Source organism: Lepisma saccharinum, chromosome 11 (assembly GCF_977018435.1).
Source record: "Lepisma saccharinum chromosome 11, izLepSacc3.1, whole genome shotgun sequence".
NCBI classification, from domain to species: domain Eukaryota; kingdom Metazoa; phylum Arthropoda; class Insecta; order Zygentoma; family Lepismatidae; genus Lepisma; species Lepisma saccharinum.
In genome coordinates, this window is record NC_139239.1 from 40,279,655 (window position 1) to 40,293,789 (window position 14,135).

The window sequence follows — 14,135 nt, forward strand, 5'->3', positions numbered from 1 at the left end:
ACGGACTGGAGGTCTGGAATTTTTCGTAACCCCGCCCACGTAGACATAGGGCAAAACAGATAATTGGTGTTTTAATTGTGTTCTAAATTTGCTTTTGGTTGTATTAATTCTAATAAAATAGAAGCTATTTTGAATCCTTCTCCAACTTATGCTACTTATGATGCAATTATTTAGTTTTTCCTTTTTCCAATAAAAATATTGCGTACAATTCATAAAACTACCCAACGGAATAACTATTTTTTTCGCGGAACAGGTATTTTTTTTAATAATTGATATAAAATTGAATACACCATTCAGAAACAACCAACATTACGATAGCTTATCTGGGCCTTTTTTACCGAGCAAAAGTTCCATGCATTCCGAGATGAGAAGACTGTACTTGTAACTCAATTTTCCATTTCAAATTACACTGATAAACAATGAAATACTCCTTTAAATAAAACTAAGTGATCTTTATGTATTCAGATGTGCTGATAACGAATATCGCATCCGTTTTCCTGTATCACCTAAGTTTTTTGCAGAACACCCAAATTTTATAGTTTTATGGTTTCAGGTCTCCGCACCCTGCTCCGCTTCCGGTTTAACGTTTGGTTCCTAGCAAACAAATGGATAAGAACTTTTCAGCGACCTTGTGTTTATGACTGGCACTTAATATATAGTGGAGGAAACATCTGGCAGTAGAGAAATTTCCTGTTTCTCTGTTAAAATTTGTTCTTTTGTGGGTTAGTCGAGTCTTAACTTCCTTTCCGATAACTTCGCAAGTAGCCTTCGCAAGTAGCCGTATTTCATGTTTGTGTAGGTTCGTGAAATTGTGAATGTAATATTGTATAGTGAAGTGAAGTGTAAGTTGTATTTTAACAAGACGATAAGAGCATTCACAATTGTTTTTTTTAAAGAAATATATTATAAGTCAATTAATGAGTTCGCCATGTCACGCAAATGTGTGAATAACCCGAACTTGTTTTGTGGAGACTATATTTAGATTCATCTAAGAATAGTTTAAAAGTAGTATTGTTGCATAATGTGAATATATACCCATCAGTACCCCTTGCCTATTCTTCCACCATGAAGGAAACATATGAAAGTATGGATACAATATTAAAAGTGATAAATTATGAAAAATATGGTTGGCAGATATGCGGAGACCTCAAAATGATTGGTATACTGTTAGGTATGCAATCTGGGTTTACAAAATTTTGTTGCTTTGTTTGCGAATGGGACAGCCGGGCAGAAGATAAACATTACAACACTGTGGATTGGCCCATACGAAAAAAAACTTAAGTCCTAGAGAGAAGAGTGTTAGGAATCACCCTCTACTTGAGAAAGACCAGATTTTGTTACCACCGTTGCATATAAAGTTAGGGCTGATGAAAAATGTTGTTAAGGCTTTGGATAAACACTGTGAGGGTTTTGGGTACTTGAGAAAAACATTTCCTAAACTCAGTGATAGTAAGTTAAAAGAAGGCATATTTATTGGGCCGCAAATCCGTGAGATCATTCATGATGACAACTTTGTGGAATTGAGAAAAAGAGAAATGCGCATGGTTAGCTTTCAGACAAGTATGCTGTAATTTTCTTGGAAATGTGAAAGCTGACAACTACAAGGAACTTGTTATGAACTTGTTGAAGTGTTATCAGCGCATGGGGTGCAATATGTCCTTGAAAATTCACTTTTTACATTCGCATTTGGACATTTTCCCCCTTAACTTGGGCGCGGTTAGTGACGAATGCGGCGAGAGATTTCACCAGGATATTTCTGTCATGGAGAAACGATATGCAGGAAAATCGGTACAGACCATATTAGCAGACTATAGTTGGAACCTCAAGGAAGAGGTTTCTGGTGGCAGTTACAAACGGCAGAGTTCAAGAAAGAAATTTTGAAAATGCGAGTAAAAATGTGTTTTTTTCCTTTTTTTTTGCATGAAATTTCTTCATTGAACAGTCAAAATCGGTCCTATATATATTTTTTAATTTTTTTATATTTCATAGTTATTCACTTCAATATTTAAATCTTATTTCATGAGCAAACAAACAAAAATAATTTCAAATTTCGATGTATTATTACAAAGGGAATTAAATTTTTATTAAAAACAAAAAATGAAAATCCAGGGAAAACGATACGTGATACAGCATTTCTACTTTCAGATTTGGATTCAGCGGGGTCGAATTATAAATAATCACCTATTTTCGTTCAAAGGAGCAAAAAAAAGTTTGAATTTGTTCATCAGTGTTATTATTAATCTACAGAACATTTATAAACTTTCATAACGTATTTAAACCTTCATCTTTTTCTAGTTATCATGGATGTACTTTCAGAATTAAAAACAATGTTATCGAAAGTAATACAAACAACTAATTGATAAATAAGAATATCTGTATGGTTCTCACGTAACCAAATGGTTAGCGTTCTTGTCCTTGCCGCGAGCGGTCCCAAGTTGAGTTCGATTTTTGGTAGCAGCCTCCCAAATTTCGGTGTTATCCTATCATCGTGAGAACAATTGTGGAGCTACTTGAAAAGAAGTAGCGAGCTCCGGTCTCTAAAGCCACAAAACAGAGGCAGTGAGATTCGATGTGCTGACCGCGTGTCACTCAATTAAAAAAAAAAAAAAAAGTAGCTTTACTCAAGAATGCAATTTTGTCAACAGACTTACTGCAACCCGTACTGTTTTAACATACTCCGTCAGTTACAACAGATTTTTCAATGACAATGTTATGCTCATTATGCATTTTCAATGTGGGTTAGATGTTGTTTGTAATTAAAAACAAACGTAAGGCTGTCGTTGTAGACAAATGCATATCGTTGTGAAGTATGCTAGTCGTTAAGGTTTCTTCTCTAAATGGCGCAAAATATGTCAATAATGAGAAAGAGGAATGTTCTAAACCCTGAAGCATTCGTGCGTTTACATCTAGCGGAAATATCTCGTAAACAAACCAAAATGAAGTGCAAAATATGTTAATTTCTCGCAAAAGAATGCAACCGAACAAAAATCATCCTTCCGTACAGTATTTTTGAGACGGCGTCACCCACGTCCTTCTGCCAACATTTCCGAAGTGCCTGAAATACGTCGTCGGGCCTTCCCGTATCGGGGAGCGTTTGCCAGCGCGTATGAAACATGTGTTCCCCAGCTGAGCGAGGAATGCTCCAGGTGGGAGCTAAGGAACACCACGATTAGACATTTTCAGGGCTGCTCAAAACGCCACCACCTCCCAACAGAACGGCAAATCAGTGTTTTCGGACCGAGGGAATTTTCTGGTTCACGTGATGGGAAAGTGGGAATTATGCATGCTGTGAAAGAAATCAGAAAAATTGTTCTACAACTCTTTTTTAAAAAACAAAACTCCAATATTGGCCTAAAAATGTGTTGCTGAATTCACTTCTTGCAACATTTACTTTTTTAGTCATGTATTTTTTTTTTTTTAATATTTTGCCATTTCTGAATTACTATAATTATCACAATAGCAGCAGGTTTCACAGCTTTAGAAAAATAAAAGTTTGTACTGTGACTTAGCTTGTCAGTATATTACTACGAAGACGTAGGGGTTTACTTATATCCAAATTGGCGCAAGTTTTGGCACATTGATTTTTCATACCAGTTCAAATTCAATAGAGGCCATCACCGATTCAATAAAGGTACTTTTCGCAGAAGTTAGACTAGTAGTAGTTCGAATAGTTTGATGATATTTCTATCCTGATGTTGAATTTATACTTCTTTTGGTAAATCGTGACTGAAAATGAATTAATGGAATAGATGAAAAGAGAAGAAACAAATGAAACATGCATAGTTTACCCGGATTTGAACCAACTACCGTGGCTTAGCGGCATGCGAGGCAAACTGCTTCGATAAGTAGGTGGCGGTTAGTAGATGGTGCACTTTACTACGATAATTATGCCAAAGTACATAGACTATTTGCAGCCGTTTTACTTGTTGGCGTGTGATTTCTCCAAATTTCGTTGATTCTATTTATTCTCGTTTGTTGGCTGTATATAAGCATGGGAAGAGGTCGAAAGAGAAAAGAATCGGCAAAAGAATTTACCTTCTGTAACTGGATTTGGGGTTCAAGGAGAAATACGTTAACACCTTAGAGAATTTAAATGTACCTACTGCTTATTGCATACTTTAAATGTACGTATATGGAATTATGGGCGTTTTGTGTGACTGCTTACCGGTTGCGGATCCAGGAACGGGTATTTTTGGACCCTTCATCTATTCAAACCAAATTTGCATAGGTAATATACAGCGAATACGAATCCCGGGTAAGTAATGGGTGTTTAATATTTTCTTCCACCATTATCATGTCTTGTCATTGTCATGATGAACCTGATGTAAATATACACTCTTCAATAGGAAAACAATATAACATCTTGTCTAGAATCGCGTGGTTCCTGTAAAGCCTGGAAAAGGCAACAACCTTGATGTAATACTACGGTCTCGTTGTTCATTCGCTTTATGGATTTGAAATGATGATTATAATAGCATCAAGGTCTCAATACAGAATTAGGAACAAACAATAATAGTAGCAGCAATGTACACTCGGAATTAAGAATAAAAGGTTAGTTACACCAATGGAAACAATGATATACATAAATGTATGCAAATACATAGCCTGGCAGTTAAGAAGCGACCGACATGAATCCCCGGTTACTGATTACCAATCTTTGCACAGAGGCTGGTACAGACAAAATCAGGCATATTTTATTTTTCACTGTATGAATAAGCATGTGCAAGAGTCTTGTGCATGCTATGTCTGCAAAACTGGCCTCCGGGAAATTTTCTAGCCCAACGGGAAATTTTGTTGCAGAGGACGGGATGAAGTAATTTGAGAACACTGGCACCAGTCCACCCCTGACCAGCTCGGCAAGTAGGTCTCGAACAAAAGCGTCTTCCCAAGGGCAGTTGAGTGACCCTCCTACCTGTCAGGTGCAGCTTCTCAAAAGCTGAAAACTTGACACCCGGTTTAACCTGTGCCTTCAGAAATGAATTCAACGCTTCAAGACTGGTGCGAACTCCGTTAGGCTCATGTTCCGCCTTCCAATATCTTTTGAACACGCTTCCAACGATATTACTGGGAAGGAAACGCCATTGCCCACGTAAAGAACGGAAGAATCATGTTTGCTCGATTTGATCTTTATCAGTTTCAATGTGAACAAGAAAAAATACAGGACTCCTACTCAATTTCAAAATACATTTCCAGACCATCGTGTGCTGCTTTAACATATTAATAACTAAGATTTAAGTCTTAGGCTGCAATTTCTAATCCAAAGAATAAAGTTTAGTCAACAAAAATACACTCGAAAACTATTTTCTAGAATTTCCATGTTACTGAATAGTGATTTTGAATGTGAGCACAATAAAGAATCCTTCTGCAAACCGAAATTCATTGAGAATAAAATATAAGTTTGTAAGTTATACAGAAGCTCCAAGAAACTGATAAACATGTTAGTGTGTGCCTCCCTGATAGTGTAGTGCCCGCCTTCGAACCTGGGTCTCATCATACATCCTCATCGTCGGGATTAATTCAAGAGTCAGAAAAGCAACGTGTAATAAGAGATGGAAAGAAAGAACGAAAGATTCTGTATCTTCATAACATCACAAAGAGCTCCCTTCTTCCAGATCAACTTACAATGTTTATTTTTTAAAAAATAAAAAATATAATAAGGTCTTGAAAGAAAAGGCCTCCTGAAATCCAAGAGGAGTCAGTAGTAGATAGTGAGACTACGTTGTTTGAGGTCAGTGACAAATATTGTAACTAATATCTCGTGCAAAATGCGTATTTGTGGTAAAAGATCATGAAAGATCAGTTTTCTTTGTTTGTTGGTGGAGGACTACTTTATGAAGAGCAGCCACTATCCCGTGCAGGTGACTTGAAATTTAAGTTTTCAAACCAACGATTTGTAACATCTGAAAGCGAGATTTTTCCCTCCAACATTTCAATCATTTATCTATGTACTTTGAACATTTAAGTTGAAACAGCAAGTCGTCATCACCAGCCAATCAAATCTCTTCCCGCTACTTCCTTCGGTGCTTGCTTAAGACTTCCAATAGCACCAATAAATTAATTTTATCAGCTTGCCTACCATTACAATTCCACTGGTGAAATATACGAAACTGAACTGTAAACGCACTACCAAAAATATTCACGGCAAGCAAACATAAATTTTAACCGGATTTCAAAATTTAAGTCTACTGGCTCAAATTGGCTAATCGGGGCTGGGCCTACTGTTTAAAGGGGAATCCGAAACCACTATGCCATGCGCCTCAATTGAGAATAGAACACGGAACCAAGTAATTTCATAGGGAAAAGGAGGCCCAGTGACAAATATTGTAACTAATATCTCGTGCAAAATGCAGTCTCAATATTATCATAGTTTTTTTCCTTCTCCACTATTGAAAAATGTGAAGTCTATCGCAGCCATTAGTAACTGGAAAATATGAGAGTTCACTTTCAGAACCAAATTTTGCCAATCTTCACGGGTACACCACGAGACCAAAAGTGGATTGCAAGATGTATGGAGGGCTTAAAGATATTTCTCCCTAAAGTACCACTCGAAAGCGCTCCGATTTGGAAAATTGACTAATAAATAATGGCATGTGGTTAGGACACGCTGGAAATCGAAATCTTGGAATGGGGTGGACGTCGAAACCAAATATGATGGGGAAAGGGAAAATACTGGAATAAATACATGATGTCCCGTTTGACATGCTTCAGAAAAATCTACCTTAATTGCTTCAAAAAAGTTAGTGTTCTACAGAGTCTTCGTTCGGTCACACTGTTCGCACATATTCTGTGACTAAATAACATCTCGTAAGAGTAATAATAAACATTATCGCATTACGATGCGGAAAAACTAGGGGTTCGACACAGGAAATGTCGGGATCTCACACACCCCTAGTGATTTGCAAAAGCTTGAAATGTTTGATGACAATTTCTCAGTCACAGGTCAAAATCAAATTACTTTTCACTTACTTAGCATGGGAGTAGATGGACATTTCAATCGTGGAAGCACATTGCACAGTGGTTCGGATCCCACCTCACAACTCTTTAAGTACAGTCCCGATCGGCTTCTCTGTGCACAAGTGGCTTTAAAACAAACTTTGTCAAACTTTTTGTTTCAGAAAGTAGCATGAAGGGTTGGGGGCCATAACTACCCGCGCCCATTGAACGCATTAGTGATATGCCCTTAGAAATTATATCCCCCCTTTTTTCCCCCTTGCGGTCATATCTCCCTCTTTCGAAAATCTACCTACCACTGAACAAAGTGCAATCAGCTGTTGACGTAACAACCCTACACCATCTGCACGCACGGAACTGGAAGCACAGCGATTTAATAGTGATATAGAATAGGTAGACAATGACAGCTAATTTTGCTTGTTTGGAAATACCGTATCGGAGATATTCAGTGCATTTTTAAAACGATAAGCTTCTTTCATGAAGATAGTTGCTTTCTTACTGCACTTATACTCCAGTTTGAAGGTTTCCTGAACAAAGGTCCAGAGTTTTATCGGTTTTTATCTTCCGAAAAACGCGTCTTTCACTACACTATACGTTATAGGATAAAAAGAGGACACCAAAATGTTCATTCTACAACTGAAAATGATCACATTTTTTTTTCGACTGATGTAATAGAAAAATATGTACAAGTATAGTTAAAAATTTGTAATGGCATATTTAGCGTATCACCGAAAACGAATAGCCTTTTGTGGTTCAATGATAATTTCATAATTAGTTAGTTTTCTTTCTATCCTATCGCTTGTTTTATGTAGTTCTTCTATCTCTTGGGCTAATCGCGAAGATGGGGATAAATGAAGAAGTGATAAAATTAATGATGAGAAACATGGTAACGCTGTCGTCTTTTAATTCAAGGGCACCTGGCTTGATCCTCAGTGGAAATACATAGCGTTTGGGATTCCACTTTAAACTGTAGGTCCAACCCCGAATGGCTTCCCTATGCATAAAGTGCACTTAGGGTTCGAAAATGGAACCACTGGTTTCGCAGATCTTTGCTGCAACCACTATGCCACGGGAACCAGGCAGATATTATACTGGCATTGTTGTTTAAGAGTGGAGTCCTCTCATTTCGCTTTTCTGTTTCTGGAGATTAATTAAGATGCTGAGAATGGGGATTCGAACTTTGAGCAATTCATAAAAGTAACTTGCGGCCAAGTTTAAAAATAAATCTCTGTAGTCTGGTATAATTGTGGGTACATAAAAAGAAGAAAAAACGCGTGGTCACTCGTGTCGACAAGACAAGGAGAGGAAGCGAAGCAGGAAGTCTTTGTGCGAGTGGAGTGCGTGTTGCTTAAAAGCGCTTGTTACCAATTATTGGAAGTCCTGCCAGTTTGCTGGAAATTATGGTTTGTAAAGTGTAACTGTATAAGGCATGGTGCACCGCAGGTTTTACGGGTTTGGAAACAAGTAGCATGCCGTAATTAAAGTAACGCCCATTCCCATATATGGAAGTCCCAGGTGGTGGAGTACGGATTGCCTTATAGGTAGCACGAAGTGTTGTTTTGCTTCTCGCAGCAGCGAACAAAACGGCGCTCGATGAGAAACAGACTTGCTCCGCACACCTGTGTGACATTTCAGTATTTACTTCATTCCTATCTGCGGCCGGGGGCACCGAAGTAGCGATTATTTATGTTGCTGCAGACAGTTTCTCTACTTTGCACCATCCGCTATACAACGACCGTGCCAACGTAGAAACTTTGAATTCCGCTTGCTCTTGCGCGTTCGTCCACGATTGTTGAGACATAATCTGCTATTTTCAATTCACCGGGAAATTTTTGATTACTCGAAAATGTACAGTCGCCGGAAATAAAAATGGAACACCTAGATCCTGAAATACTCGCTTTCTTGTAAGCCGTTATGTATGTTGCCTATTTGTAAGGTAGTGGTAGAACTTGTCACTGAAAATTTGCTAATAAAATTCACTCATCGCTGTAGAGTTAGGCAACACACATAACACCTTGCAGGGACGCGAGTATTCAGGATCTAGGTGTCCCGTTTTTATTACCGGTGACTGTACATCAATAGAGGCTGTGACTAAAGAAACGCTTCAAAACGTACCCAGACATGTACATGGTCAGACATGTTTTCATGTGCACAGCAGAATTGAGATCACTTTGAGCACGGCTAATTCAAGATATTTGAACATTTTCGAGCAAATAATTAAACACGCTTCAGGAAAGCAAACGTCGAAAAAAAAACTATATATATATATATATATATATATATACGTCATAAGCATTAGTTTCTCAATGAAATGAAGTGGACACTACAAATAAGAAAAAGAGGTAGAGCAAGTTGAAAATATGTGAGGGTCAGTGCGAAGCAAATTGAATGTAAAAAAACCAACATGCAGACTGACTAACCATACTCATATTATCTGATTGTTTGTTCCGAACTACAACATACATACAGGGGTTGGACAAAACTATGGAAACACTACGCCAAGGTAACGAGTTAAATTGACACATGTTTGTCTCCTTACATTGGATGTGATGCAAAACATATTGGTTTTCTATGAATGATTGAAACCCTACCTGATGGCATAGTGGTAACGTTGTCGCCTTGTAATCAAGGGGTCTCGGGGTCGATACCTGGTAGAGGCACATTGCACATTGGTTTGGATTCAACTTTAAACTGTAGGTCCAGTCCCGATTAGCCTATCTGTGCATAAAGTGGACTTAAAATATCGATTCAAATCTGTAGGAGGTTGCAATTGTTCTGTAGACATTGTAGTCTGTGCTCGGTTGATAGTGAATCATGTCCAAGCTTACAGCTTCAAAGAAGGCAAATATCATAGCGCCCCTGATGTTGGTTTTGCAGAATATGGTTCACACCTGCTTTCCTTTCAGCATCCCTGAAGAACCTGGAATAAGTTTTGCATGAGAAAGGGAATAGGATTCCATTCGCCATCATCCACGACTTAATTCAGGCTGTCTTGGGTGCCTAGGATGTTCCTAGATGATATTAGACGAGGAAGTCTGGCTTTTACCAGGTGTTTCCATATTTTTGTCCAACCCCTGTATATAGACTCCCTCATACTTTCGGATATTCTTCAACTATCTTCTCAAACACATCTTCCTTATTTTTAATTTCATTTTCTTTTTCAAACTCCTCACTGTGAATTTATCTTGCTGATATCAACGGGATTAGTACTTAATTTTTCTCCATAAAGTGTAAATTAATTAAGGAAGTTTACAAACTGTACAAAAAGTGCAGGTATTTTAAAAAGCTGAATAAATATTACATGGTACATTTTAAGTAATTGATTTTGCAATATCAAATTGTTGCACATACGCATAACCAAATTCTAAGTTTTTCGTTGATAGGTAACTTGCAAAAAACATAAAATACAAAACTTCTGAGTCAAAAACACAACTTGCATCAATATATGTCTACAAAAATAATTTATATATTTTAAAAAAAATACGTCTTGTCTTCCTCGCAACAGCTACGACGAATGATTATTAGATTTTCTTAACGGATACTCGCAAAGGACATCCAGGTCTAGGTCAGAACTCGAACTCTGAACCTACGATGAGATTTTCGGCTACCGTGGCGGCTATCTGCAAAATGTGATACTTGGCCGCAAACACCCTGAAAAAAATACGTTCACGTGTTGCAGAACTTTACATATGCTTCCTTCCCGTCTCTTCTACATTTATGATAACCTTGAAAAAAAAAAAACGTCCTGTCTAACACATAGCAACACTGAGAAAGAGACAATCAAAGAAAAGAAATACCAGAAATTCGCCCTGGGCGCTGGACGTTCCGGCAACACTGTCTGTTCCTATAGAGTAGTACAACGACGGTGGTAATTACAGGTAACACTGTACCGACAAATGAAGCAAATGCATTTTTACTCCTGCTCTCATAAGGTACAACGAATTACTTAATTTTTACACGGGGAAGGCATTAATTGGACGCTGTCTTTATAATGACAGTTATCACCATCGTGTGTAATAACCCGCTTGCGATGGAAGGGTGGGCAAATATTGTCACGCAACTGCGACGAGTTGAAACAGCTCAAAACGCCCAGAATGCGTTTTTTTTAGGACGCACACACAAACACACGACCATACGAAAAGAGAGAAGGCCAATTCATAAAACGGAAATGAGACGCAATAGACAAAGGTCCATACATTCTGGTGGGGAGAATCGACAATATTGTTTGTAGTTTTGAGAATATTGCCGTTTTTATGGAATATTTTTTACAAAATCCTAAATTTGCTGTCTATTCCTTTTGGCAGAAAAGCCAAATAATGGTAAAGATTAGGATGCAAAGCTGTTTTCCAGGATATGTTGTAACATGAACTTCAGCATGCTTTTCAAGATGCCTGCGCAAGCCAAGTTTGAAGGAGGCCCTCCTGAGGACGTAGGAATAACGCTCTCCTTGTAATCAAGAGATCCCGGGTTGGATCCAACTGATTCGGATTCCACTTTAAACTGTGTGTCCATTCCCGATTAGGCTATCCAAGCATAAAGTGACTTCAAGCAAACTTCGACAAAGAGAGATAGAAGAGGAAAGCATCTTCTTGGATAATTTGTATCATAGTTAACATCAGATAAAGAAAAATCTAAGACAACGTTGCAGGCAGCTGCAATCAAAAATTATAACTCCCCAATTGTAATATTTCCTTAGCTTCAGTAGTTTAAACCAACAAAGATCTAGTAATGTCGTTATTGAAGTACATTCACAAGTACGTACGTCAGCAGTCTTTTATGAAACCCCAGACCAGTATGTTAGTATCTGAAGTAATATCATACCATTTTTAATACGCCTCCCCGATGGCGTAGTACTAACTTTGTCGCCTTGTAATCAAGGGGCCCGAGTTAGATACTCGGTGGAGGCACATAGTGGTTCGGATTCAACTTTAAACTGTAGATCCAGTCTCGATTAGCCTTACTGTGCATAAAGTGAACGTAAAACACGAACTCATTCACTCATACCTTTTTAAAATTTATGTCATTAAATAATTTGAGATATTTTGTCAGAACTATGTAGGTCATCAACTTTCAAGCCCTATCACACACACACAGTGTATCTACAGTGTGTCCCAAAATAGTGTTTACACTCTTTGAACGTTAATAATGAGAAAAATAATAACGGCAAGTATGAACTTTTTTGCGTGTCACATACCTTGAAGTTATAGATGCTCATTGGCAGTAATACTTTATCTGCAATGCTGTAGAACAGATCATCAAACAGCAGATATGGTTTACACAGGAAGGGAAGCACAGGTAGTGTCAATCGCATGTTTCATGTCATCCGGTTATCATGGATTTGTGGGGTACACATCATTTTTCAATTTCCCAGAGGTAGAAATCTAACGGTGTTAAATTGAGAGATCTGGGTGGTTATTTGACACTTCTTACATTGCTCACCTGTGCCATTTTGGGTACACAAATGCCTACCGTTTGGTGTGCTGTGATGGAACTAAAAACAACAGAATGCCTACACACGCTCCCACACACTCAGTGTAGATACTGAAGCTTCAAATACAAGAAGTCCAGTCAAGTTATCTTGAATAGTTTCTCTGTTGTTAACATTCAAAAAGTGCAAACACTATTTTGGGACACACTGTAGATACACACATACATACAAAGGAAACGTAGAACTAATTGAAACCTACCTTGGTCGTAGCCGTAGCAGGCGAATACTTCACTACAGGTTCGTTCGTAACCTGAACAGCCAGATACGGGTTGTCTATCAAAGGCCAGGCTCCATTCACTCGGCAAGTCTGATATTGGTTGTGGAACGTCTTCAGATGTGGATCCCCGAAGAGACCGCAATGCCGATATTCCCTTCGCCCGCGGAACATGCAGGATTTTGGAGGCGAAGGGCTTGGTTTCGACGGCACTTGTTCTTTTAGGGGATGAAGGGAACAGTTATTTTTCTTCATCAACTGCGTCACTATACCCAGCACGCCGTGGTATTTGAGGTCTCCTTTACACTGGCGCGAGACTGTCCGTATGCAGCTGGCGTACTCGCGAAGGACTCCACAATATTCTGCACCCGATGGATCGTGCATCTCTTGGTCAGGGACGTATTGACCATATTGCCGAGAACAATGCTCCACATTACACCCGTAGCAAGTGGCTGAAAAGAAAATAATTAACATTAGTTTAATTGTAAAATGAATGAACACGTGAAGCATCCACCAGTCCCACTAAAACTGTTCGCAATGGGTTGTCACTCACCTGAAGAAATGTACCCTTATATATTCAGCGGTAGAAAAAATCAGGGTACCCGAACGCCATGGCGCTTGAAAATATTCAACTGGCGACTGAATTTTTGTGTGTTTTCTGTATCACGTGTATCATTAAATCAAAAAAGCATGCCATTATAAATTTTTCCACTGTTGATAGCCGAATTTTAAAATCTGTTACGATATGGTAAATATATTAGAATGTATTGCATAGTTATTTATGGTGTTACCAGTTCTTTAGAATTGCACCTCAGGTGCAAGAATTAATTACCTAATACAATCTTGTGTTAAGTAAAACTAAAGGTTTTAAGATCACATTTCATAGCTTATCTTAGTTGGATTCATGGCTTTCTTAGCCTGTATTTGAAGAAGGAAGAAAAAAGCTCCTGAGAAAAAGGGGCTGGCGCCTGAATTATATCTAGTTTTGTCTACCCCTGCCCGTATCTATTCAATCTTTCATTGCATCATGAGATTGATATTCTTAGGAGAAATCAGTGACCGAAATGGGGTGGAACGCGGGGGATGCTATCCCCCAGTTAGGATAATTTGCAAAAGCACTTCCCCCACCTAATGCATTGTCTCCATGTTGATCTTTACAAGGATCGTCCTCTTATCCCCAAACTCAACTAAACATCCCCCAGCTAGGAATTTCCACTTGAGCACTGGGTGAAATATAGAGTAATTGATATTCACTTCCATATTTACATTTCCTCGAAAATATGTCCGCCCACTGAGGCAGAAGCGCGGCGAAACAATAGTGCTGGAGAAGTATCAGGATTGCAATCCCGAGTCGATTGAATAATCACGGGATTTAGACACTAGGGACCGACACATCATCTAACCCCGCCTCTGTCCTTCCCTTCGGATAATTTCACGTTCATTTGATTGTGGTTAGCCTCCCCGACGGTGCAGTGGTAGCGT

General features: G+C 38.6%; 1 protein-coding gene across 1 annotated transcript in view; it reads right to left on the reverse strand.

The window, feature by feature from the left end:
- LOC145994735 (repulsive guidance molecule B-like) overlaps positions 1-14,135 on the reverse strand; it is a 70,322-nt gene that overhangs the window by 27,013 nt on the left and 29,174 nt on the right. Inside the window, exon 3 of the mRNA XM_083130950.1 lies at positions 12,639-13,105. Within this exon, the coding sequence (XP_082987076.1) occupies positions 12,639-13,105 (467 nt within the window). The remainder of the gene's footprint in view (positions 1-12,638; positions 13,106-14,135) is intronic.